Raw genomic sequence first — 21,410 nt, forward strand, 5'->3', positions numbered from 1 at the left:
TGTAGCATTGCCTAGTGGGCCTTTACTAAAATTATTCAAATCATGACCCCGGGGTCAAAATTGACCCCGCCCCAGGGGGCACTTGATTTTACATAGGAAAATCTTCAAAAAATTTCTAAAAATAAACCAGAAGGCCTAGAGCTTAGATATTTGACATGTAGCATCGCCTAGTGGACCTCTACAAAATTTGTTCAAATCATGGCCCCCGGGGTCAAAATTGACCCTGCCCCAGGGGTCACTTGATTTTACATATGAAAATATTTAAAAAATCTTCTTCTGTAAAACCAGAAGCTCTAGAGCTTAGATATTTGACATGTAGCATTGCCTAGTGGACCTCTACTAAAATTATACAAATTATGACCCAGGGGTCAAAATTGACCCCGCTCTAGGGGTCACTTGACTTTACATAGGAAAATCTTCAAAAGTTTTCTAAAAATTAACCAGAAGGCCTAGAGCTTAGATATTTCACATGTAGCATTACCTAGTGGACCTCTACAAAAAATTTTCATATCATGACCCCCTGGGTCAAAATTGACCCCGTCCCAGGGGTCACTTGATTTTGCATAGGAAAATCTTCAAAAATTTTCTAAAAATAAACTAGAAGGCCTAGAGACTAGATATTTGACATGTAGCATTGCCTAGTGGACCTCTACAAAATTTGTTCAAACCTTGTCCTCCGGGGTCAAAATTGACTCCGTCCTAGGGGTCACTTGATTTTACATAGGAAAATCTTAAAAAAAAAATTCTAAAAATAAACCAGAAGGCCTAGATCTTAGATATTTGACATGCAGCATTGCCTATTAGACTTTTACAAAGTTTATTCAAATCATGACTCCTGGGGTCAAATTGACCCTGCCCCATGAGGTTACTTGATTGTACATAGAAAAATCTTCAAAATTTTCTAAAAATAAACCAGAAGAGCTTAGATATTTGACATGTAGCATTGCCTAGTGGACCTCTACAAAAAGTTTTCAGATCTTGTTTTTAAAGTTACTTAAAGAAAATTTCAACTATATTTTCTCATAATTCTTTTGATTGATTTCTATTATGATCTTTTGACCTTGAAGACTTGTCCTTAAGTGCAATGATAACAGGTGAGCGATATAGGGCCATCATGGCCCTCTTGTATTTGCTATATAGCATCATCTAGTGGTCCTCTACCAAAGTTGTTCAAAATATTCCCCTAGGGTCAAATATGGCCGTGCCCTGGGGGTCACATGGTTTACATAGACTTATATAGGGGAATCTTTGAAAATCTTCTTGTCCAAAACCACAGAGCCTCAATATTTGGCATGTGACATCATCTAACGGTCCTCTATAAAAATTGTTCAGATTATGCCCCTTGGGTGAAAAGAGGCCTCCTCCTGGGGGTCCCAAGTTTTACATAGACTTATATAGGAAAAAAAATAAAAAATCTTGTCTGAAACCAAAAGACCTAGGCCTTTGATATTTGGTATCTTGCATTGCCTGATGGTTCTTTACCAAGATTGTTCAAATTATGCATCTGGGATAAAAAGAGGCCCTGCCCTTGGGGTCCCATGTTTTACATAGGAAACAAAATTTAAAAAATCATCTTGACTGAAAGTTCAAGGCCTACGCTTTTGATATTCAATATGTAACATTGCCTAGAGGCTCTCTAACAAAATTGTTCAAATTATGCCCCTGGGGTGAAAAGAGTTACATAGGAAAAAATACTTCAAAAATTATCTGATCATATTTCCTAGACTGTTTAATTATAATTAATATTTTACGAAATTATTTCCCTTTTTCGACTTAGCAGTTTTTAGCTCACCTGAGCCAAGGGCTCAGAGTGAGCTATTGTGATCGCTCACCGTCCGGCGTCCGTCCGTCATCCGTCCGTCCACACTTTCCTTTAAACAACATCTCCTCCTAAACCATAGGCCAATTTTGATGAAACTTCACAGGCATGATCCTTGGATGGTCTTCTTTAAAAATTATTCAAAGAATTGAATTTCGTACAGAACTCTGGTTGCCATGGCAACCAAAAGGAAAAACTTAAAAAATCTTCTTGTCCAAAACCGCAAGGCCTAGGGCTTTGATATTTGTAAAGTAGCATCATCTAGTGGTCTCTACCAAGATTATTCAAATTATCCCCCTAGGGTCAAAAAAGGCCCTATATCCTTCACCTGAGTTAAGTTGCTTGCTTGAACAAATTTCTTTGCTAAAGCTTCAAAAACAAGAAAGTAGGTCAGTAGGTCATATTCATGGTCACTTAAAGTCAGTTCTAAGATAAGTGTGCAAAACTGTATATGTCATCCAAATTTCAAGGCTGTATCTTAAAAAACAAGAAAGTAGGTCAGTAGGTCACATTCATGGTCACTGAAAGTCAGTTTTCAAAATTATTCCCCTTTTTCAACTTTTATTTTCATTCAGTTGACAAGGCTGTTGAATAGTCAAGCGTTGCTGTCCTCCATCTGCTCTTGTTTGCAACTGCACTTTACTTTGCTACTTTTACAACATAGGTGCATTATTTCTTGATGGTGGTATAGAATTAGCAGACAGGGTATTTTCTAAGACCTGTTTTCAAGAGGAAGATCTCTTTGATACATGGGTAAACACTCCAAAACATCCACTGATTTCTGACGAGCCAAACGGAGACAGACACTGGATAGAACAAAGTCATGTTTTACAGGTAATGCTTTATTTTGCAGAAGATTAATATGGTTATCATGTATCTTATTTTAATCAACATAACAAATTTTAGGCAAGTAGCGGTACTGTTTTGGTATGAAAAAGCATTTTCGTACAGCAAATGGGAGAATGTTTGTTACTTTTAATCAAATTTTAGGAGGAGTTATAATAACATAATTCACATTGTATCTGTTGAAATTGTTACATACACACCTGAAATAAGCCATTCCTGAAAATCTTTTAACTACATGTACTGCTTTCAGTTTTAATCACTGGGAAAAGAAACAAGCTGCCTAAGTCAAGTTTACGGCAGTTAAGGAGTTTCCAATTTCAAAAATATGATGACCTTTGACCTTTATTGATGTGCCTCTTTTTCAGAATTATCACTTTGACAATTTTTAGCTCACCTGTCACAAAGTGAAAAGGTGAGCTTTTGTGATCGCGCGGTGTCCGTCGTCCGTGCGTCCGTAAACTTTTGCTTGTGACCACTCTAGAGGTCACATTTTTCATGGGATCTTTATGAAAGTTGGTCAGACTGTTCATCTTGATGATATCTAGGTCAAGTTCGAAACTGGGTCACGTTCCATCAAAAACTAGGTCAGTAGGTCTAAAAATAGAAAAACCTTGTGACCTCTCTAGAGGCCATATATTTCACAAGATGTTCATGAAAATTGGTCAGAATGTTCACCTTGATGATATCTAGATCAAGTTCGAAACTGGGTCACATGCGTTCAAAAACTAGGTCAGTAGGTCTAAAAATAGAAAAACCTTGTGACCTCTCTAGAGGTCATATATTTCACAAGATCTTCATGAAAATTGGTCAGAACGTTCACCTTGATGATATCTAGGTCAAGTTCGAAACTGGGTCATGTGCCTTCAAAAACTAGGTCAGTAAGCCAAATAATAGAAAAACCTTGTGACCTCTCTAAAGGCCATATTTTTCATGGGATCTGTATGAAAGTTAGTCTGAGTGTTCATCTTGATGATATCTAGGTCAAGTTCGAAACTGGGTCACATGCGGTCAAAAACTAGGTCAGTAGATCTAAAAATAGAAAAACCTTGTGACCTCTCTAGAGGCCATATATTTCATGAGATCTTCATGAAAATTGGTCAGAATGTTCATCTTGATGATATCTAGGTCAAGTTCGAAAGTGGGTCACGTGCCTTCAAAAACTAGATCGGTAGGTCAAATAATAAAAAAACCTTGTGACCTCTCTAGAGGCCATATTTTTTCATGGGATCTGTATGAAAGTTGGTCTGAATGTTCATCTTGATGATATCTAGGTGAAGTTCGAAAGTGGGTCAACTGTGGTCAAAAACTAGGTCAGTAGGTCTAAAAATAGAAAAACCTTGTGACCTCTTTAGAGGCCATACTTGTGAATGGATCTTCATGAAAATTGGTCAGAATGTTCACCTTGATGATTTCTAGGTCAAGTTTGAAACTGGGTCACGCGCTTTAAAAAACTAGGTCAGTAGGTCAAATAATATAAAAAACCTTATGACCTCTCTAGAGACGATACTTTTCATGGGATCTGTATGAAAGTTGGTCTGAATGTTTATCTTGATGATATCTAGGTAAAGTTTGAAACTGAGTCACGTGCGGTAAAAACTAGGTCAGTAGGTCTAAAATTATTATAATCTTTTGACCTCTCTAGAGGCCATATTTTTCAATGGATCTCCATGAAAATTGATCTGAATGTTCACCTTGATGATATCTAGGTCAGTTTCGAAACCGGGTCACGTGCGGTCAAAAACTAGGCCAGTAGGTATAAAACTAGAAAAACCTTGTGACCACTCTAGAGGCCATATTTTTCATGAGATCTTCATGAAAATTAGTGAGAATGTTCACCTTGATGATATTTAGGTAAAGTTCAAAACAGGGTCACGTACCTTCGAAAACTAGGTCAATAGGTCAAATAATAGGGGATGAAAATCCCCGAGACGGTAACGTCCGTATATAGATATTTGTCTTTGCTGTTTTCATATACTGAGGCAATTTTTTCGATGTTTTCCGGTTCCGGTTTATGTAAAATCCGCTGACTGGTTGTCTTTATGAACATCCATGCACCCCGAATCAGTCATAGAAACTCGTAAACCGCGCTAACATGATTATTTTACTTCTTTTTTGTAATGAAAACTGTACATGCAACTGAAAAACACTTTTAAAACAGTAAGGAAGTGTAAAGACCGTCAAGTTTCTGCGTGGAGTGCAAACAAACAAAACAAAATTCTAAAAGCTAGTGCGAGAACGCTGAATGACGTCACCGGCATGGCTTCCGTAAATTTTGCAAAGTATGATATTCGCTGTAAGAGGTATTATGACACTAAATGTAAACTACAGTTTAGAGCAAAGTTTCACTTTCTTGAGCGTTGAATATTTCTTTCTAAGCGGATATATAAAAGATAAATCCCCAATGCTAGGCAGTGCCTTAATTCATATTAGAAAAACCTTGTTACCTCTCTAGAGACCATATTTTTCAATGGATCTTCATGAAAATTGGTCAGAATTTTTATCTTGATAATACCTAGGTCAAGTTCAAAACTAAGTCACTATGTCAAATAATAGAAAAAACGACGTCATAGTCAAAACTGGGTCATGTGGGAAGAGGTGAGCGATTCAGGACCATCATGGTCCTCTTGTTTACCAATGTCTTGCAGAATAATCAAATCACAATATTTATGTATAAAGAATTATACCTTTTATTGCATATTATGAAGACATATATTATTATTCAATATTTATGTCTCCCCAACCCCCACTGTGGGAGACCTATTGTTTTTGCCCAGTCTGTCCATCCATCCGTCACACTTCATTTCCGATCAATAACTGGAGAACCATTTGACCTAGAACCTTCAAACTTAATAGGGTGGCAGGGCTGCTGGAGTAGAATAGATGACCTCTATTGTTTTTGGGGTCACTCCATCAAAGGTCAAAGTCAAAGGGGCCTGAACATGGAAAACCATTTCCGGTCAATAATTTGAGAACCACTTAACCCAGAATGTTGAAACTTTATAGGATGATTCGACATGCAGAGTAGATGACCCCTGTTGATTTTGGGGTCACTCTATTAAAGGTCGCAGCAGACAGAACATGGAAATCCATTTCCGGTCAATAACTTGAGAACTATTTGACCTAGAATCTTCAAACTTCATAGGATGATAGGACTTACAGGGAAGATGACTCCTATTGTTTTTGGGGTCACATCATCAAAGGTCAAGGTCACAGGGGCCATCTGTCCATCACTTTTCACTTTCGATCAATAACTTGAGAACCATTTGACCTACAGCCTTCAAACTTCATAGGGTGATAGGGCTTACAGAGAAGATGGCCCCTATTATTTTTGTGTTTACTAGATCAAAGGTCAAGGTTGCAGGGGCCACAACATGGAAAACCGTTTCTGATCAATAACTTGAAAACCACTTGACCCTGAATGTTAAAACTTCGTAGGATGATTGGATATGTAGAGTAGATGACCCCTATTGCTTTTTGGGTCACTTGATCAAAAGTAAAGGTCACAGGGACCAGAACATGGAAAACGGTTTTGGATCAATAACTTGAGAACCATTTGACCCAGAACCCTCAAACTTCATAGGATGATAGGACTTAAAGTGTAGATGACCCTTATCGTTTTTGGGGTCAGTTGAGCTAAGGTCAAGGTCACAGGGGCCTGAACATAGAAAATTCATCCAATCAATAACTTGAGAACCACTTGACCCAGAATGTTGAAACTTAATAGGATTATTGGACATGCAGAGTAGATGACCCCTATTCATTTTGGGGGTCACTCAATCAGAGGTCAAGGTCACAGGGGCCTGAACATGGAAAACCATTTCCAGTTCATAACTTGAGAACCACTAGGCCCAGAATGTTGAAACTTGGTGGGATGATTGGACATGCCAAGTAGATGATCCCTATTGCAGCCAGCCATCAGTGTCTTTTTGACTTTCGCTTCTGTCCCCTATTGACTTCTTGCCTATACGACTATGCATTGGGCGAGATATGTGTTTTTCTACAAAAGCATCTTCTAGTTTCTTCTAATGTATTGTAAGAATACAAATAAAATGGTATGTTTTTATGAGTTTTGTCATATTCTGCTTGCAGAAACTAGTTCAGTTTGAAGAAGACATCGGTTATGACTTTAGACACATTCGCTTGCTGGCAAGAGCATTCACTCAAAGGAATGTTGGATATAATAATCTTACTTAGTAAGTATACTTGTAAAATAAATTATTGAAATATTTCACTTAGCCAAACAATAGCTTTTTCAACTGTAGAGGATAAAAAGAAAGGCAATTTTATCTAATCATATCATGGTAATTTCATAGGAATTTAATTTTGTAGTTAATGCAACTGCAATATCCATGCATATGGACCATATTGTAAATTGGCTTAGCCAAATATGTTATCCACTATAAATAAAGTCGTTATCATTATTATTATTATTACTATTATTGAATACAACACCATTTTCTTTCAGTGGGCACAATCAACGGCTTGAGTTTCTTGGAGATACTATAATGCAGTTGATCTGTACAGAATATCTCTTCAAACATTTCCCTGATCATCATGAAGGACATCTTACTGTAAGTTTAATATGCATCTCATATCTGTAAATTAGCTACAAATCAGATCTTGTTAAAATTCACCACCAATCATTTCCAGAAACAAATCAGCTATTAAAAAATGGTGTTGCAAATAAAAAAATTTAATATCATCAGATTTACATTTCAGTTGTTGCGGAGTTCCCTTGTGAACAATAAAACTCAGTCAACTGTAGCCACAGAGCTTGGAATGCCAGATTTTGTCATAAAAGCAAACATGACCAAGGTTGATGAAAGACCTCTGAATTACTCTGATCTGAAAACTAAAGAAAAAGCAGATTTGTTAGAATGTAAGTTTCCCTATAATTTAATTTCAGTTTTCTTAGTACCTGTATTTGGGAATATTTGTTAATTTCTTTAACCTGTCACTGCCTGAAGAGATACATTCTTGTTTTATTTTGTGAAAAGTTTTCAAGAAAACTGAATTTTTATTAGTCTAGTTTTTTTTTTTGTTAAAGTAATGGACCCGTAATCATAATTGGCAATTCCATCCCATTACTTACTCTCTGTTCATGATTCTAGCATTTCCCTGCTTGTATGGATGCCATGTGTTTCTTAGAATTTCAGTTACAGTCAAAGAATACAAAGTAGAATTCATGGATAATGTAATCACACAGAAATTTCTGAGCATCATTACCATGTCCAATACCTGTTACCAAGGCACAAGTGTTGGTCAGGAGGTCAGGTTGCAGTCCTGGAGCGCATTTAACATAAGACACTAAAATTTGCTGTGCAACCAACGGGAAATATATAAGTTTACACTAGACCTTTATTTGCTATATTTCAGCACTATATGGTGCTCTGTATGTTGATGGAGGCTTGGAACCATGTCAGATACTTACAGATGTTTGCTTTTTCCCTAGATTAGAGGTATGAATACATTTCTAGAGTTTTTAGCTCAGGGTGAACTATTGCCATCGCTCACTGTCCGGAGTTGTCCAGCATCCATCGTCCGTCCACATTTTCCTTTAAAGAACATCTCGTCCTAAACCACCAGGCCAATTTTGATGACACTTCACAGGGATGTTCCTTTGATAGTCTTCTTTAAAAATTGTTCAAAGAATTGGTTTAAACATTTTATTTTGCAATATTTTTACAACATGATTACAAATATACAATAAAGGATTGGACAGGAAGCTTTATAAGCTTAAGTTTGTCCTCTCCCTGTCCAAATAATTGAATTCCATACAGAACTCTGGTTGCCATGGCAACCAAAAGGAAAAACTTCTTGTCCAAAACCACAGGTCCTAGGGCTTTGATATTTGGTTTGTAGCATCATCTAGTGGTCTGCTACCAAAGTTGTTCTAATTATCTACCTAGGATCAAAAATGGCCCTGCCCGGGGGGTCACATGGTTTATATAGACTTACAAAGGGAAAACTGAAAATCTTCTTGTCCAAAACCGTGGGTCTTCAGGCTTTGATATTTATGTAGCATCATCATTCTAGTGGTCCTCTACTAAGATTGTTCAAATTATCCCTCTAGGGTGAAATATGGCCCCGCCCTGGGGGTCGAATGGTTTACATAGACTTATATAGGGAAAACTTTGAAAATCTCTTGTCCAAAACCACAGGGCCAAGGGCTTGGATATCATCTAGTGGTCCTCTACTAAGATTGTTCAAATTATCCCTCTAGGGTGAAATATGGCCCTGCCCTGGGGGTCACATGGTTTACATAGCCTTATATGGGAAAAAACTTTAAAAATCTCTTGTCCAAAAACTGCAAAGCCTAGGCCATTGATATTTGGTATGTACCGGTAGCATTGCCTAGTGGTTCTCTAACAAGTTTGTTCAAATTATGCCCCTGGGTTGAAAAGAGGCCCGCCCTTGGGGCCACTTGTTATATAAGGTACATGTATAGTGAAAAAAAAAATTGAAAAGTTATCTAATCATATTTCCTAGACTGTTTAATTATAATTACCTGATGACCCCAAGTAGTGGTCACTTGACTGTGACCTTGACCTACTTTCTTGTTTTTAGCTCACCTGTCACATAGTGACAAGGTGAGCTTTTGTGATCACCCTTCGTCCGTCGTGCGTCCGTCCGTCCGTCAACAATTTCTTGTCTGCCAATAGTGGTTTCATTTATGATTTTATTTTAACCAAACTTGCACACAACTTGTATCACCATAAGATCTTGGTTCCTTTCTTGAACTGGCCAGATTCCATTATGGGTTCCAGAGTTATGGCCCCTGAAAGGGCCAGAATTAGCTATCTTGACCTTGTCTACACAATAGCAGCTTCATTTATGATTTGATTTTAACCAAACTTGCACACAACTTGTATCACTATAAGATCTTGGTTCCTTTCTTGAACTGGCTAGATTCCTTTATAGGTTCCAGAGTTATGGCCCCTGAAAGGGCCAGAATTAGCTATTTTGACCTTGTCTGCAAAAAAGCAGCTTCATTTATGATTTGAATTTAACCAAACTTGCACAAAACTTGTGTTGCCATAAGATCTCAGTTCCTTTGTTGAACCGGCCAGATCCCATAATGGGTTCCAGAGTTATGGCCCCTGAAAGGGCCAGAATTAGCTATTTTGACCTTGTCTGCACAATAGCAACTTTATTTAAGATTTGATTTTAACCAAACTTGCACACAACTTGTATCACCACAAGATCTTGGTTCCTTTCTTGGACTGGCCAGATTCCATCATGGGTTCCAGAGTTATGGCCCCTTGAAGGTCCAAAATTGGCTATTTTGGATTTTGCAGCCATTTTTGATTTTAACCAAACTTGCACACAACTTGCATCACTATAAGATCTTGGTTCCTTTCTTGAACTGGCTAGATTCCTTTATGGGTTCCAGAGTTATGGCCCCTGAAAGGGCCAGAATTAGCTATTTTGACCTTGTCTGCAAAATAGCAGCTTCATTTATGATTTGAATTTAACCAAACTTGCACAAAACTTGTGTTGCCATAAGATCTCAGTTCCTTTGTTGAACCGGCCAGATCCCATAATGGGTTCCAGAGTTATGGCCCCTGAAAGGGCCAAAGTTAGCTATTTTGACCTTGTCTGCACAATAGCAACTTCATTTATGATTTGATTTTAACCAAACTTGCACACAACTTGTATCACCACAAGATCTTGGTTCCTTTCTTGAACTGGCCAGACTCCATCATGGGTTCCAGAGTTATGGCCCCTTGAAGGTCCAGAATTGGCTATTTTGGATTTTGCAGCCATATAGAGACTTCATTTATGGTTTTATTTGATACAAACTTCCAAAATATCTTCAACAACAATAAATCTTGGATTCCATGACAAATCAGATCCAATGGTAGGTTCCAGAGTTATTTTATATCTGATTACCTCCCCTGATTGTAGTCAAAATGGATTTATGTCAGTAAGGACTTATAGGACTTATTTGAAATTTCATTATTATCATTAGTTGGACTGAGTCAATCAGGGTAGATAACTATGGACTAATTTTATGTCAAATTACCTCCCTTTATTTCAAATTAAAATGGGTATATCTCGGTAACTAATGAAGATACTGATCTGAAATTTCATTTTTGTCAACAGATTTATTTGGCAGATCCTTCTTTTGTACACTTACAATAATTTTCTTTTTAATTACTTCCCTTTTACGTTAATATAAATAGCTTATTTTTAGTAACTTTTTTATTATTGGCCTTAGGGAAAAACCGAGACCACTTTTCTGTGGTACAACATGGATGGTACCGCCAATTTTTGGGTGTATATTGACATATCTGTACCTTGTAAGAATTTTTTTTCCTTTTGGTTAAATTTCTTTCCTTTGTTGTTCCTGTCCTTTGGACTTAGATATTTTTTCTGAGGACCTTCTTGTCCTCAAGTGCAATGATAACAGGTGAGCAATATAGGGCCATCATGGCCCTCTTGTTTAAGATAAGCTTTGAAATTTGAATGACATACTGTAAGTGTACTTGTATTAGCACAGCTAAATTTTAGGGCAAATGCCTTAAATTGAGTCGTTTCGACTTATTAGCGCGTACTTGTATTAGCGCAGTATCAGCAGCGCTAAAATAGCCAGTCTGAAACACCAATTTCCGAAAAATAAGCAATGGCCCGAACCGTTGTGTCAAACTGTTTTGCCATTGAATATAGATATTATGCTCTTTTTTTTTTTCTTTAAAAATATTACCTAATATTATTTGCATTTGAATTACGTCTTTTTTTTTAAATAAAAAGCAGTATAGATTGTGCATGTTGATCTGTTTTCTTTTTCTTTCTTTTCTTACTATGGAAAAATCTCATATTGATAACGTTATTAAATCGACCAGGCACGCAAATAAATGTACATTCATTTAGATCAGTGTTAATCTGTGTACTGTAACTTTATACATGAATACAGTGCAGAATGTTGATAATTGTTTGTTTTCAAATTCACACTTGGCTTTCAAAGCAGTAAAATGTTATGATGACACTAGAAAATAACTCGACCAGACAAACTGGCGATCTACTCCGAAGGTGTTATATACGATGTTTACGGACAATGGCCAGGATAAAAAATGCAACTTAATTTACAAAATTATTTGAGTTCTGCACTAATGTTTAAACATGTTTACTCATTTTATTTAAAACTTTCTGCAGGATATCAGTTAAGAATGCAGTTATTGTCATATTTACACAATAGATATCATATGTATTTCTCTGTGTTCTGTTGTATTGTAATAACGGTATTTTAGATGCGATAAATGTTACTTTTTTATTAGAAAAGCCTTTCATTTCAGTCTAATATTAGCGCTAGACATGAATTAGCGCAAACCCGATCCCGCTAATAGCGCAAAAATTAGTACTCCGCTAATATTGATACACTTACAGTATACAATTCTGCACACCGGTCTTAAAACTGACTTTCAGTGGCCATGAATGTGACCTACTGACCTGTTTTCTTAATATTTTAGCATCGTTTGATATTTGAAACATATTGCTCATATTACTCAGGTGAGCGATACAGGGTCATCATGACCCTCTTGTATATTTTTGTTATTTTCATGTTCTATCTTTGGCGATATATGACCTTTTTGTGTCGATTCGTCATAAAACCCAACTCATTCATTCATTCATGTTCTATCTGCATAATTGTAAATGTCATGCTGTTTCTTTACAGTTGGCATAATCTGTCAGATTTGTATTCATCAAGCTAATAAAGACCTTGTTGCATTTTCACCTTTTCCTTGACCCTTAATGCTATTTTTCAAGTGTGACATATTTACAATAAATTAACTAAAGATAATAGAGGAATCATTGGTTAAGTAATTAAGGTAATTTGGCCTCCCTCTGATGTCAGTGTTCATATTTACAACCATTTTCACGTCAGTCATTTATCTTATATTGTTATGTTTTAGCATTGCATCCACAGTTATAGGTCATATGGTGACTTTCCAGCTTTTAAAGGTGAAGGAAGATCCCAGCTACCCTCTTAGCATTATTTCAGGGACAGTTAGGGACCTTAGTAGAACCACCAACTTTCTTTAAGCCAGCTAGATAGTTTCCTCACATGAAAGAATACTACACCCATAACGAGGTTTCATCCGCATAGCGGTTTGGGGCAAAAGGTACAGAGTTAGTGGCCTTAACCACTTGGCCACAGAGACCCTGCTTTGCACATCAGTAAAACATTTTTAACTTGCTATATTATATATGTTAATATCAACAAGAGGGACATGATGGCCCTATATAGCTCACCTGAGTACCATTGCTCTTAATGATAAGATCAAGTTTTGACATGGATCACATAGGCATACACATTAAATATCATCAGGATAAATATTTTCTTGTAACTGTCCCTTTTGACCTATGGGTCACGTACTAGTTGGGACCAATCTCCATACCAAGTTTGACGGTCCTAGGCTCAAATGCTGCATTTTTGTACTAGCATGACTATTCCTTACCCTGGAAGACTTAAATAACATTTAAAACCCATCTCATTAGAAGCTGCTAACGTATATTCATTTACATAAAAAATAAAGGGAGGTAATTTGTCATAAATTCAGTAAGTATGTATCTAAACTGATAGTCTAAGTCCATGTGATGGCATAAATGAAATTTCAGATCAGTATTTTCATTAGTTACGGAGATATACCCATTTTAATTTGAAACAAAGGGAGGTAATTAGACATAAAATCAGTCCATAGTCCTCTACCCTGATTGTCTCAGTCCAACTAATGACAATAATGAAATTTCAAATGAGTCCTATAAATACTTACTGAGATAAATCCATTTTTATTAAAATCAGGTGAGGTAATCATGCATTGGTATATGCATGTAGAAGATACAGAGTACAAGCCTTTACAACAATATATTAGAAAAGTAAATAAAAGTAGAAATTTCTTACCGTGGAAGACATAAATAACGTTTAAACCAATCTCATTAGAAGCTGCTTAGCTAGGTATATTTATTTACATAAAAAACAAAAGGAGGTAATTTGTCATAAATTCAGTCAATATGTATCTTCACTGATTGTCCAAGTCCATCTGGAACCCATGATGGGATCTGGTCAGTTTTTGAAAAGAACCGAGATATTTTGCCAATACAAGTTTCGTGCAAGTTTGATATAAAGTGATTGCAAAATGTTGTCTCTATCATGTTCACAAGCCAAAAATAGCAAATTTTGGCCCTTTAAAGGGCCATAACTCTTGAACCCATGATGGGATCTGGCCAGTTTTCGAAAGGAACCAAGATATTATGCCAGTACAAGTTGTGTGCAGGTTTTATTAAAGTTGATTGCAAAATGTGGTCTCTATCATGTTCACAAGACAAAAATGGCAAATTTTGGCCCTTTAAGGTGCCATTACTATGGAGCCCATGATGGGATTTGGCCAGTTTTCGAAAGGAACTGAGATACTATGCCCATACAAGTTGATTGCAAGTTTGATTAAAATCAAATACAAAATGTGATCTCTATCATGTTCACAAGGAAATTGTGAAGGGAGGGACAAAGGGCGATCACAAAAGCTCACCCTGTCAACAGGCGAGCTTAAAACACATGAACACTATCGAGGAATATGATATAAGGAAAACACCAGTTACTGAAAGTTGCCAGAGGATATGCAGTTTTAGTCAAGTCATTCAGTGTTTAGAGTGGTCCAAACAAAAAAAATGTAAGGAAAACATCCAGAGACCACCTGAATTGCTCACTTCAGCCCTGGTGCCTGAGTTTGCACTGCTTGAGCGAGCTGTGTTTCACTGCACTGCCTGGTGCCTGAGTGTGCACTGCATGAGCAAGCTGCATTTCACTGTACATCCTGGTGCCTGAGTGTGCACTGCTTGAGCGAGTTGCGTTTCTGCTTGAGGGAGCTACGTTTCACTGTTCTGACCTGGTGCCTGAGTGTGTACTGCTTGAGCGAGTTTTGTTTCTGCTTGAGCAAGCTGCGTTTCACTGTTTGACCTAGTGCCTAAGTGTGTACTGCTTGAGCGAGTTGTGTTTCTGCTTGAGCAAACTGCGTTTCACTGTTTGACCTAGTGCCTAAGTGTGTACTGCTTGAGCGAGTTGTGTTTCTGCTTGAGGGAGCTGCGTTTCACTGTTCTGACCTAGTGCCTAAGTGTGTACTGCTTGAGCGAGCTGCGTTTCTGCATGAGGGAGCTGCGTTTCACTGTTCTGACCTGGTGCCTGAGTGTGTACTGCTTGAGCGAGCTGCTTTTCACTGTTCTGACCTGGTGCCCAAGTGTGTACTGCTTGAGTGAGTTACGTTTCTGCTTGAGCAAACTGCGTTTCACTGTTTGACCTAGTGCCTAAGTGTGTACTGCTTGAGCGAGTTGTGTTTCTACTTGAGGGAGCTGCGTTTCACTGTTCTGACCTGGTGCCTGAGTGTGTACTGCTTGAGCGAATTGCGTTTCTGCTTGAGGGAGCTGCGTTTCACTGTTCTGACCTGGTGCCTGAGTGTGTACTGCTTGAGCGAGTTGCATTTCTGCTTGAGGGAGCTGCGTTTCACTGTTCTGACCTGGTGCCCAAGTGTGTACTGCTTGAGGAGTTGCGTTTCTGCTTGAGCGAACTGTGTTTCACTGTTCTGACCTGGTGCCAAGGTGTGAACTGCTTGAGCGAGTTGCATTTCTGCTTGAGGGAGCTGCGTTTCACTGTTCTGACCTGGTGCCTAAGTGTGTACTGCTTGAGCGAGTTGCGTTTCTGCTTGAGCAAACTGCATTTCACTGTTCTGACCTGGTGCCTGAGTGTATACTGCTTGAGCGAGTTGCGTTTCTGCTTGAGGGAGCTGCGTTTCACTGTTCTGACCTGGTGCCTGAGTGTGTACTGCTTGAGCGAGTTGCGTTTCTGCTCGAGCAAACTGCGTTTCACTGTTCTGACCTGGTGCCTAAGAGTGTACTGCTTGAGCGAGTTTCGTTTCTGCTTGAGCAAGCTGCGTTTCACTGTTCTGACCTAGTGCCTAAGTGTGTACTGCTTGAGCGAGTTCTGTTTCTTCTTGAGGGAGCTGTGTTTCACTGTTCTGACCTGGTGAGTGTGTACTGCTTGAGTGCGTTATGTTTCTGCTTGAGGGAGCTGCGTTTCACTGTTCTGACCTAGTGCCTAAGTGTGTACTGCTTGAGCGAGCTGCGTTTCTGCATGAGGGAGCTGCGTTTCACTGTTCTGACCTAGTGCCTAAATGTGTACTGCTTAAGGGAGCTGCGTTTCATTGTTCTGACCTGGTGCCTAAGTGTGTACTGCTTGAGCGAGCTGCATTTCACTGTTCTGACCTGGTGCCTAAGTGTGTACTGCTTAAGTGAGTTACGTTTCTGCTTGAGGGAGCTGCATTTCACTGTTCTGACCTAGTGCCTAAGTGTGTACTGCTTGAGCGAGCTGCGTTTCACTGTTCTGACCTGGTGCCTAAGTGTGTACTGCTTGAGCGAGCTGCGTTTCACTGTTCTGACCTGGTGCCTAAGTGTGTACTGCTTGAGCAAGTTACGTTTCTGCTTGAGGGAGCTGCGTTTCACTGTTCTGACCTAGTGCCTAAGTGTGTACTGCTTGAGCGAGTTGCGTTTCACTGTTCTGACCTGGTGCCTATGTGTGTACTGCTTGAGCGAGTTGCATTACACTGTTCTGACCTGGTGCCTTAGTGTGTACTGCTTGAGCGAGTTGCATGACACTGTTCTGACCTAGTGCCTAAATGTGTACTGCTTGAGCGAGTTGCGTTTCACTGTTCTGACCTGGTGCCTAAGTGTGTACTGCTTGAGCGAGCTGCGTTTCACTGTTCTGACCTGGTGCCTAAGTGTGTACTGCTTGAGCGAGCTGCGTTTCACTGTTCTGACCTGGTGCCTAAGTGTGTACTGCTTGAGCGAGCTGCGTTTCACTGTTCTGACCTGGTGCCTAAGTGTGTACTGCTTGAGCGAGCTGCGTTTCACTGTTCTGACCTGGTGCCTAAGTGTGTACTGCTTGAGCGAGTTGCATTTCACTGTTCTGACCTGGTGCCTAAGTGTGTACTGCTTGAGCGAGTTGCGTTTCACTGTTCTGACCTGGTGCCTAAGTGTATACTGCTTGAGCGAGTTGCATTACACTGTTCTGACCTGGTGCCTAAGTGTGTACTGCTTGAGCGAGTTGCATTACACTGTTCTGACCTGGTGCCTAAGTGTATACTGCTTGAGCGAGTTGCATTACACTGTTCTGACCTAGTGCCTAAATGTGTACTGCTTGAGCGAGCTGCGTTTCACTGTTCTGACCTGGTGCCTTAGTGTGTACTGCTTGAGCGAGTTGCATTACACTGTTCTGACCTGGTGCCTTAGTGTATACTGCTTGAGCGAGCTGCGTTTCACTGTTCTGACCTGGTGCCTAAGTGTATACTGCTTGAGTGAGTTGCGTTTCTGAGCGAGCTGCGTTTCTGCTCGAGAGAGCTGCGTTTCACTGTACTGAAGTAATTGATACTGTTATCCCATTGAAAATTCTGCTGACTTTACTAGAGAGAATTTGTGTCAGTTGGTAATTAATCAAAATGTTGCCAGTCAGTTATTTTTACCGGATCTAAAATGAGACCTTAATATTTTCAGGACTTTATCGCAGACCAAGAATGGAATGATCCCAAGTCTCAGTTACAACAGTGTTGTCTCACACTCCGGGAAATGAATGATGACAGTCCTGATATACCTGTTTATAAGTATGACTTCCATTGTAGTATATGCTTTATATATATTGTGCCTAACTTACCCCTTTATCAGCTTACTTTCACAAACTTTTATACATTGTATTTTGTTTGAAGTTGAATCTCCTATCAGCTGTTGAAAATTTTTAATGATCTTTTTCTTCTTATTTCTTAAGTTGTGAAATATTTTCTCCACAGCTTTAATGAGTGGAAAGTTTTAATTTTTTCATTAATTGTAAATAATTTTTAGAAAAACATTTTACAAGGTGTCTCTAAATTATGAAATAATGAGCAGTTGATGAAAACACAAGTTTCAAAAAATTATTCATTGCTAAGAAATATCTATGTGTCTTAGTATGAATATTTACTGTATAAAACAGGGTAATAAGAAAATACGGACCAACAAATCTACGTAAGTATATGGTGGCAGTTTACTTCCGGGAGAAGAGACTTGCAGTTGGTGTAGCTGGCAGTAAACAGCAGGCAGAGATGGTAGCAGCGGAAGCAGCACTAAAACAGTCACAAGGTGAGTAAGGCAGCTGGAATTATATGTATTTAGGTGATAATGCTTGTGTAATTGAATTGTCTATGGAAAGTAGACAGTTATATCAAAAACATTTATCTGTATATAGATGAATAGAAATACTTTTATAAATCTCATGTAAAGTACCCTGTTTTGGCTGTTTGGTAATGACAAATTATGTATTATTGTGATACAAAAAGTGATTTGAAAGTTTGATTTTCATTTAAATATGGCAGTATTTGCATCACCTCAGCTTATTATTTTGCGCCATACATGTGCTGAGAAATAGTCTTACAATATTTATGCTCTGTCTTTGAAGATGAAGGGGTATATTGTTTTGCTCATGTCAGTTGGTTTGCTGATTCAAATGAAACTTAGTATATAGATAGCTTGCACAGAGACGAAGTTTGGGATTGGATATGAGGTCACTAGGTTCAAGGTCAAGATCACTGTTGCTAAAAATAGAAAAAATGGTTTCTGCTCAATAACTTAAGTTTGCATTGATGTATTGGAATTAAACTTTCCCTATGGGTAGCTTATAGAAAAACTAAGGTTAGGATTGTATATGGGGTCAAGGTCAGGATAACTTATTGAATCTTTACACTTATAAAATTCCATGGTGGCGCAGTGGTCTAGAGCATTGGGCCAAAAGCTACTTTTTGGTCAGCGGAACGAAAGGGAGTCAGTTCAAATCCCACTGAGATCCAAACATTGTTTTAGCTCACCTGAGCAGGAAGGTAAGGTATTGTGACCATCCATCGGCGTCCGTCATGCGTCGTCCGTCAAGATTTGCCTTGTGAACACTTAGAGGCCACAGTTGTGACCCAATCTTTATGAAACTTGGTTAAAATGTTTGGTCTTGAAGATCTCTAAGTCAAGTTCGAAACTGGTCATGTGGGGTCAAAAACTAGTACACTCGAAACCCGTTATAATGCTATTCGATATACCGCGGTATTCGTTATAACGCGGTATGCTCTTGGCTCCCGAATTTTCGGGGTTAAAAAAAAACAAGACGAGTCCGCGGATGTTATTTAATTTGATCATAACCAGCATTAAAACTACAAGTACCTTAACACCTTTGCCATGACAACTGTACAAAAATCAATAATTGTCCTGCTAGCTTACTTTGTTAAAGTTTAAATACATGTAGACATGTGACAATTAGGCAATCAGTACCGTGTCAAAATTAGATTGTTTGCATAACAAGCGTGTAGCATTGGTCAGTCAACTGTCAAACCGTTTAAGTTTGCACCAGTTAAGCGGATGACATGAACATTTGAGTGAATAAAAAATCAAACAACAGGCCCAATTTTGTACCAAGATGGCCCTAGGTCGCTCACCTGAGAAACACACCATAACAGTGTAAACATGTTTGACATAGTGGTTTCATGGAAACAAATATTCTGACCAATTTTCATTAAGATTGGACCAAAAATGTGGTATCTTGAAGTGCAAGCATTTTCTTAAATTTGACCTAGTGACCTAGTTTTTAAGCCAAGGTAACCAACATTCGAACTTGATCAAGGCAATCATTCTGACAAAATTTCATGAACCTCGAAAAATACAACCTCTATCGCATTGAAAATGTTTTTCTTTGATTTGTCCTAGCGACCTAGTTTTTGATCCCTGATGACCCATATTCAAACATGACCTTTCTCTCATCAAGGTAATCATTTTGACCAAATTCCATGAAGATCAATTGAAAAATACAGTCTCTGTTGCATACACAAGGTTCTTCTTTGATTTGACCTAGTGACCTAGATTTTAACCACAGATGACCCATATTCTAGCCTGACCTAGATTTCATTAAGGCAATCATTCTGACTAAATTTTATATATATCCAGTGTAAAATGCAGCCCCTATTGCGTACACAAGGTTTTTCTTTAATTTGACCGGGTGACCTAGTTTTTGACGTAGATGACCCATATTCAAATTGACCTAGGTGTCATCCAGACAAACATTCTGATCAAATTTCATGAAGATCCGGTGCAAAATGCAGCCCCTATTGCATACACAAGGTTTTTCTTTGATTTGACCTAGTGACCTAGCTTTTGACCCCAGATGACCCATATTCGTAACAGGCCTAAATTTCACCAAGGCAATCATTCTGACCATATTTAATGAAGATCAATTGAAAAATACAGCTGTATCGCATACACAAGGTTTTTCTTTGATTTTGACCTAGTGACCTAGTTTTTGACCCCAAATGACCCATTTTCAAATTCGGCCTAAATTTTATTAAGATAAATCATTCTGACAAAATTTCATGAAGATCAATTGAAACAAGAGCTGTCACTAATGGTGACAAATGCCCCCGCAGCACCTTGACCTTTGACCTGGTGACCTTGACCTTTGACCTGTTGACCCCAAAGTCAGTAGGTGTGGTGTACTCAATAAGTACTATCAGCATGTGAAGTTTGAAGGTCCTGGGTGAAGTGGTTCGCGAGTAAAGTGCCTTCATGCAAAAAGTTAACATTGGCCCTTGTGACCGTGACCTTTGACCTGTTGACCCCAAACTCAGTAGGGGTGGTGTACTCAGTAAGTACTATCAGCATGTGAAGTTTGAAGGTCCTGGGTGCAGTGGTTCGCGAGTAAAGTGCCTTCATGCAAAAGTTAAAATAGGCCCCTTTGACCTTGAGCTTTGACCTGGTGACCCCAAAGTCAGTAGGGGTGGTGTACTCAATAAGTACTATCAGCATGTGAAGTTTGAAGGTCCTGGGTACAGTGGTTCGCGAGTAAAGTGCCTTCATGCAAAATGTTAACGTTGGCCCCTGTGACCTTGACCTTTGACCTGGTGACCCCAAAGTCAGTAGGGTTGGTGTACTCAATAAGTACTATCAGCATGTGAAGTTTGAAGGTTCTGGGTGCAGTGGTTCGCGAGTGAAGTGCCTTAATGCAAAAAGTTTACATTGTGACGAACGAACTAATGAACGGACAGTTGAAAACTAATATGCCTCCCTTCGGGGGCATAAAAATACAGCCTCTATATAATACACAAGGGTTTTCTTTGATTTGACCTAGTGACCTACTTTTTGACCCTAGATGACCTATTTTCAAACTCGGTCCAGATTTTATCAAGGTAATCATGCTGACCAAATTTCATGAAGATCATTTGAAAAATACAGCCTCTATCGCATACACAAGGTTTTTCTTTGATTTGACCTAGTGACCTAGTTTTTGACCCTAGGTGACCCATTTTCGAACTCGGCCTAGATTTCATCAAGGTAATAATCATTCTTACCAAAATTCATGAAGATCAATTGAAAAATACAGCCTCTATCACATACACAAGGTTTTCATTGATTTGACCTAGTGACCTAGTTTTTGACCCCAGATGACCCATTTTCGAACTCTGCCTAGATTTCATCAAGGTAATCATTCGGACCAAATTTCATGAAGATCAGTTGAAAAATACAGCCTCTATCGCATACACAAGCTAAATGTTGATGGACGACAGACAGACAAACGACGGACGACGGACATCGAGCGATCAGAAAAACTCTAATAAAATGCAGCCGTTTTTCGTAATCATCACATTCAATTCATCGGAATTAACGAAGATTCGACGCACTGCAAGCCATTTTGAGATTG

General features: G+C 38.7%; 1 protein-coding gene across 1 annotated transcript in view; it reads left to right on the top strand.

Annotated features, from left to right (window-relative positions):
- LOC123563801 (ribonuclease 3-like) overlaps nt 1–21,410 on the top strand; it is a 165,604-nt gene that overhangs the window by 132,382 nt on the left and 11,812 nt on the right. The window contains exons 22-28 of the mRNA XM_053524236.1: nt 2,484–2,653; nt 6,755–6,858; nt 7,131–7,236; nt 7,385–7,544; nt 8,042–8,124; nt 17,204–17,310; nt 17,676–17,821. Coding sequence (XP_053380211.1) covers nt 2,484–2,653; nt 6,755–6,858; nt 7,131–7,236; nt 7,385–7,544; nt 8,042–8,124; nt 17,204–17,310; nt 17,676–17,821 — 876 coding nt within the window. The remainder of the gene's footprint in view (nt 1–2,483; nt 2,654–6,754; nt 6,859–7,130; nt 7,237–7,384; nt 7,545–8,041; nt 8,125–17,203; nt 17,311–17,675; nt 17,822–21,410) is intronic.

The sequence above is a fragment of the Mercenaria mercenaria genome, chromosome 15, assembly GCF_021730395.1.
Source record: "Mercenaria mercenaria strain notata chromosome 15, MADL_Memer_1, whole genome shotgun sequence".
NCBI lineage: Eukaryota > Metazoa > Mollusca > Bivalvia > Venerida > Veneridae > Mercenaria > Mercenaria mercenaria.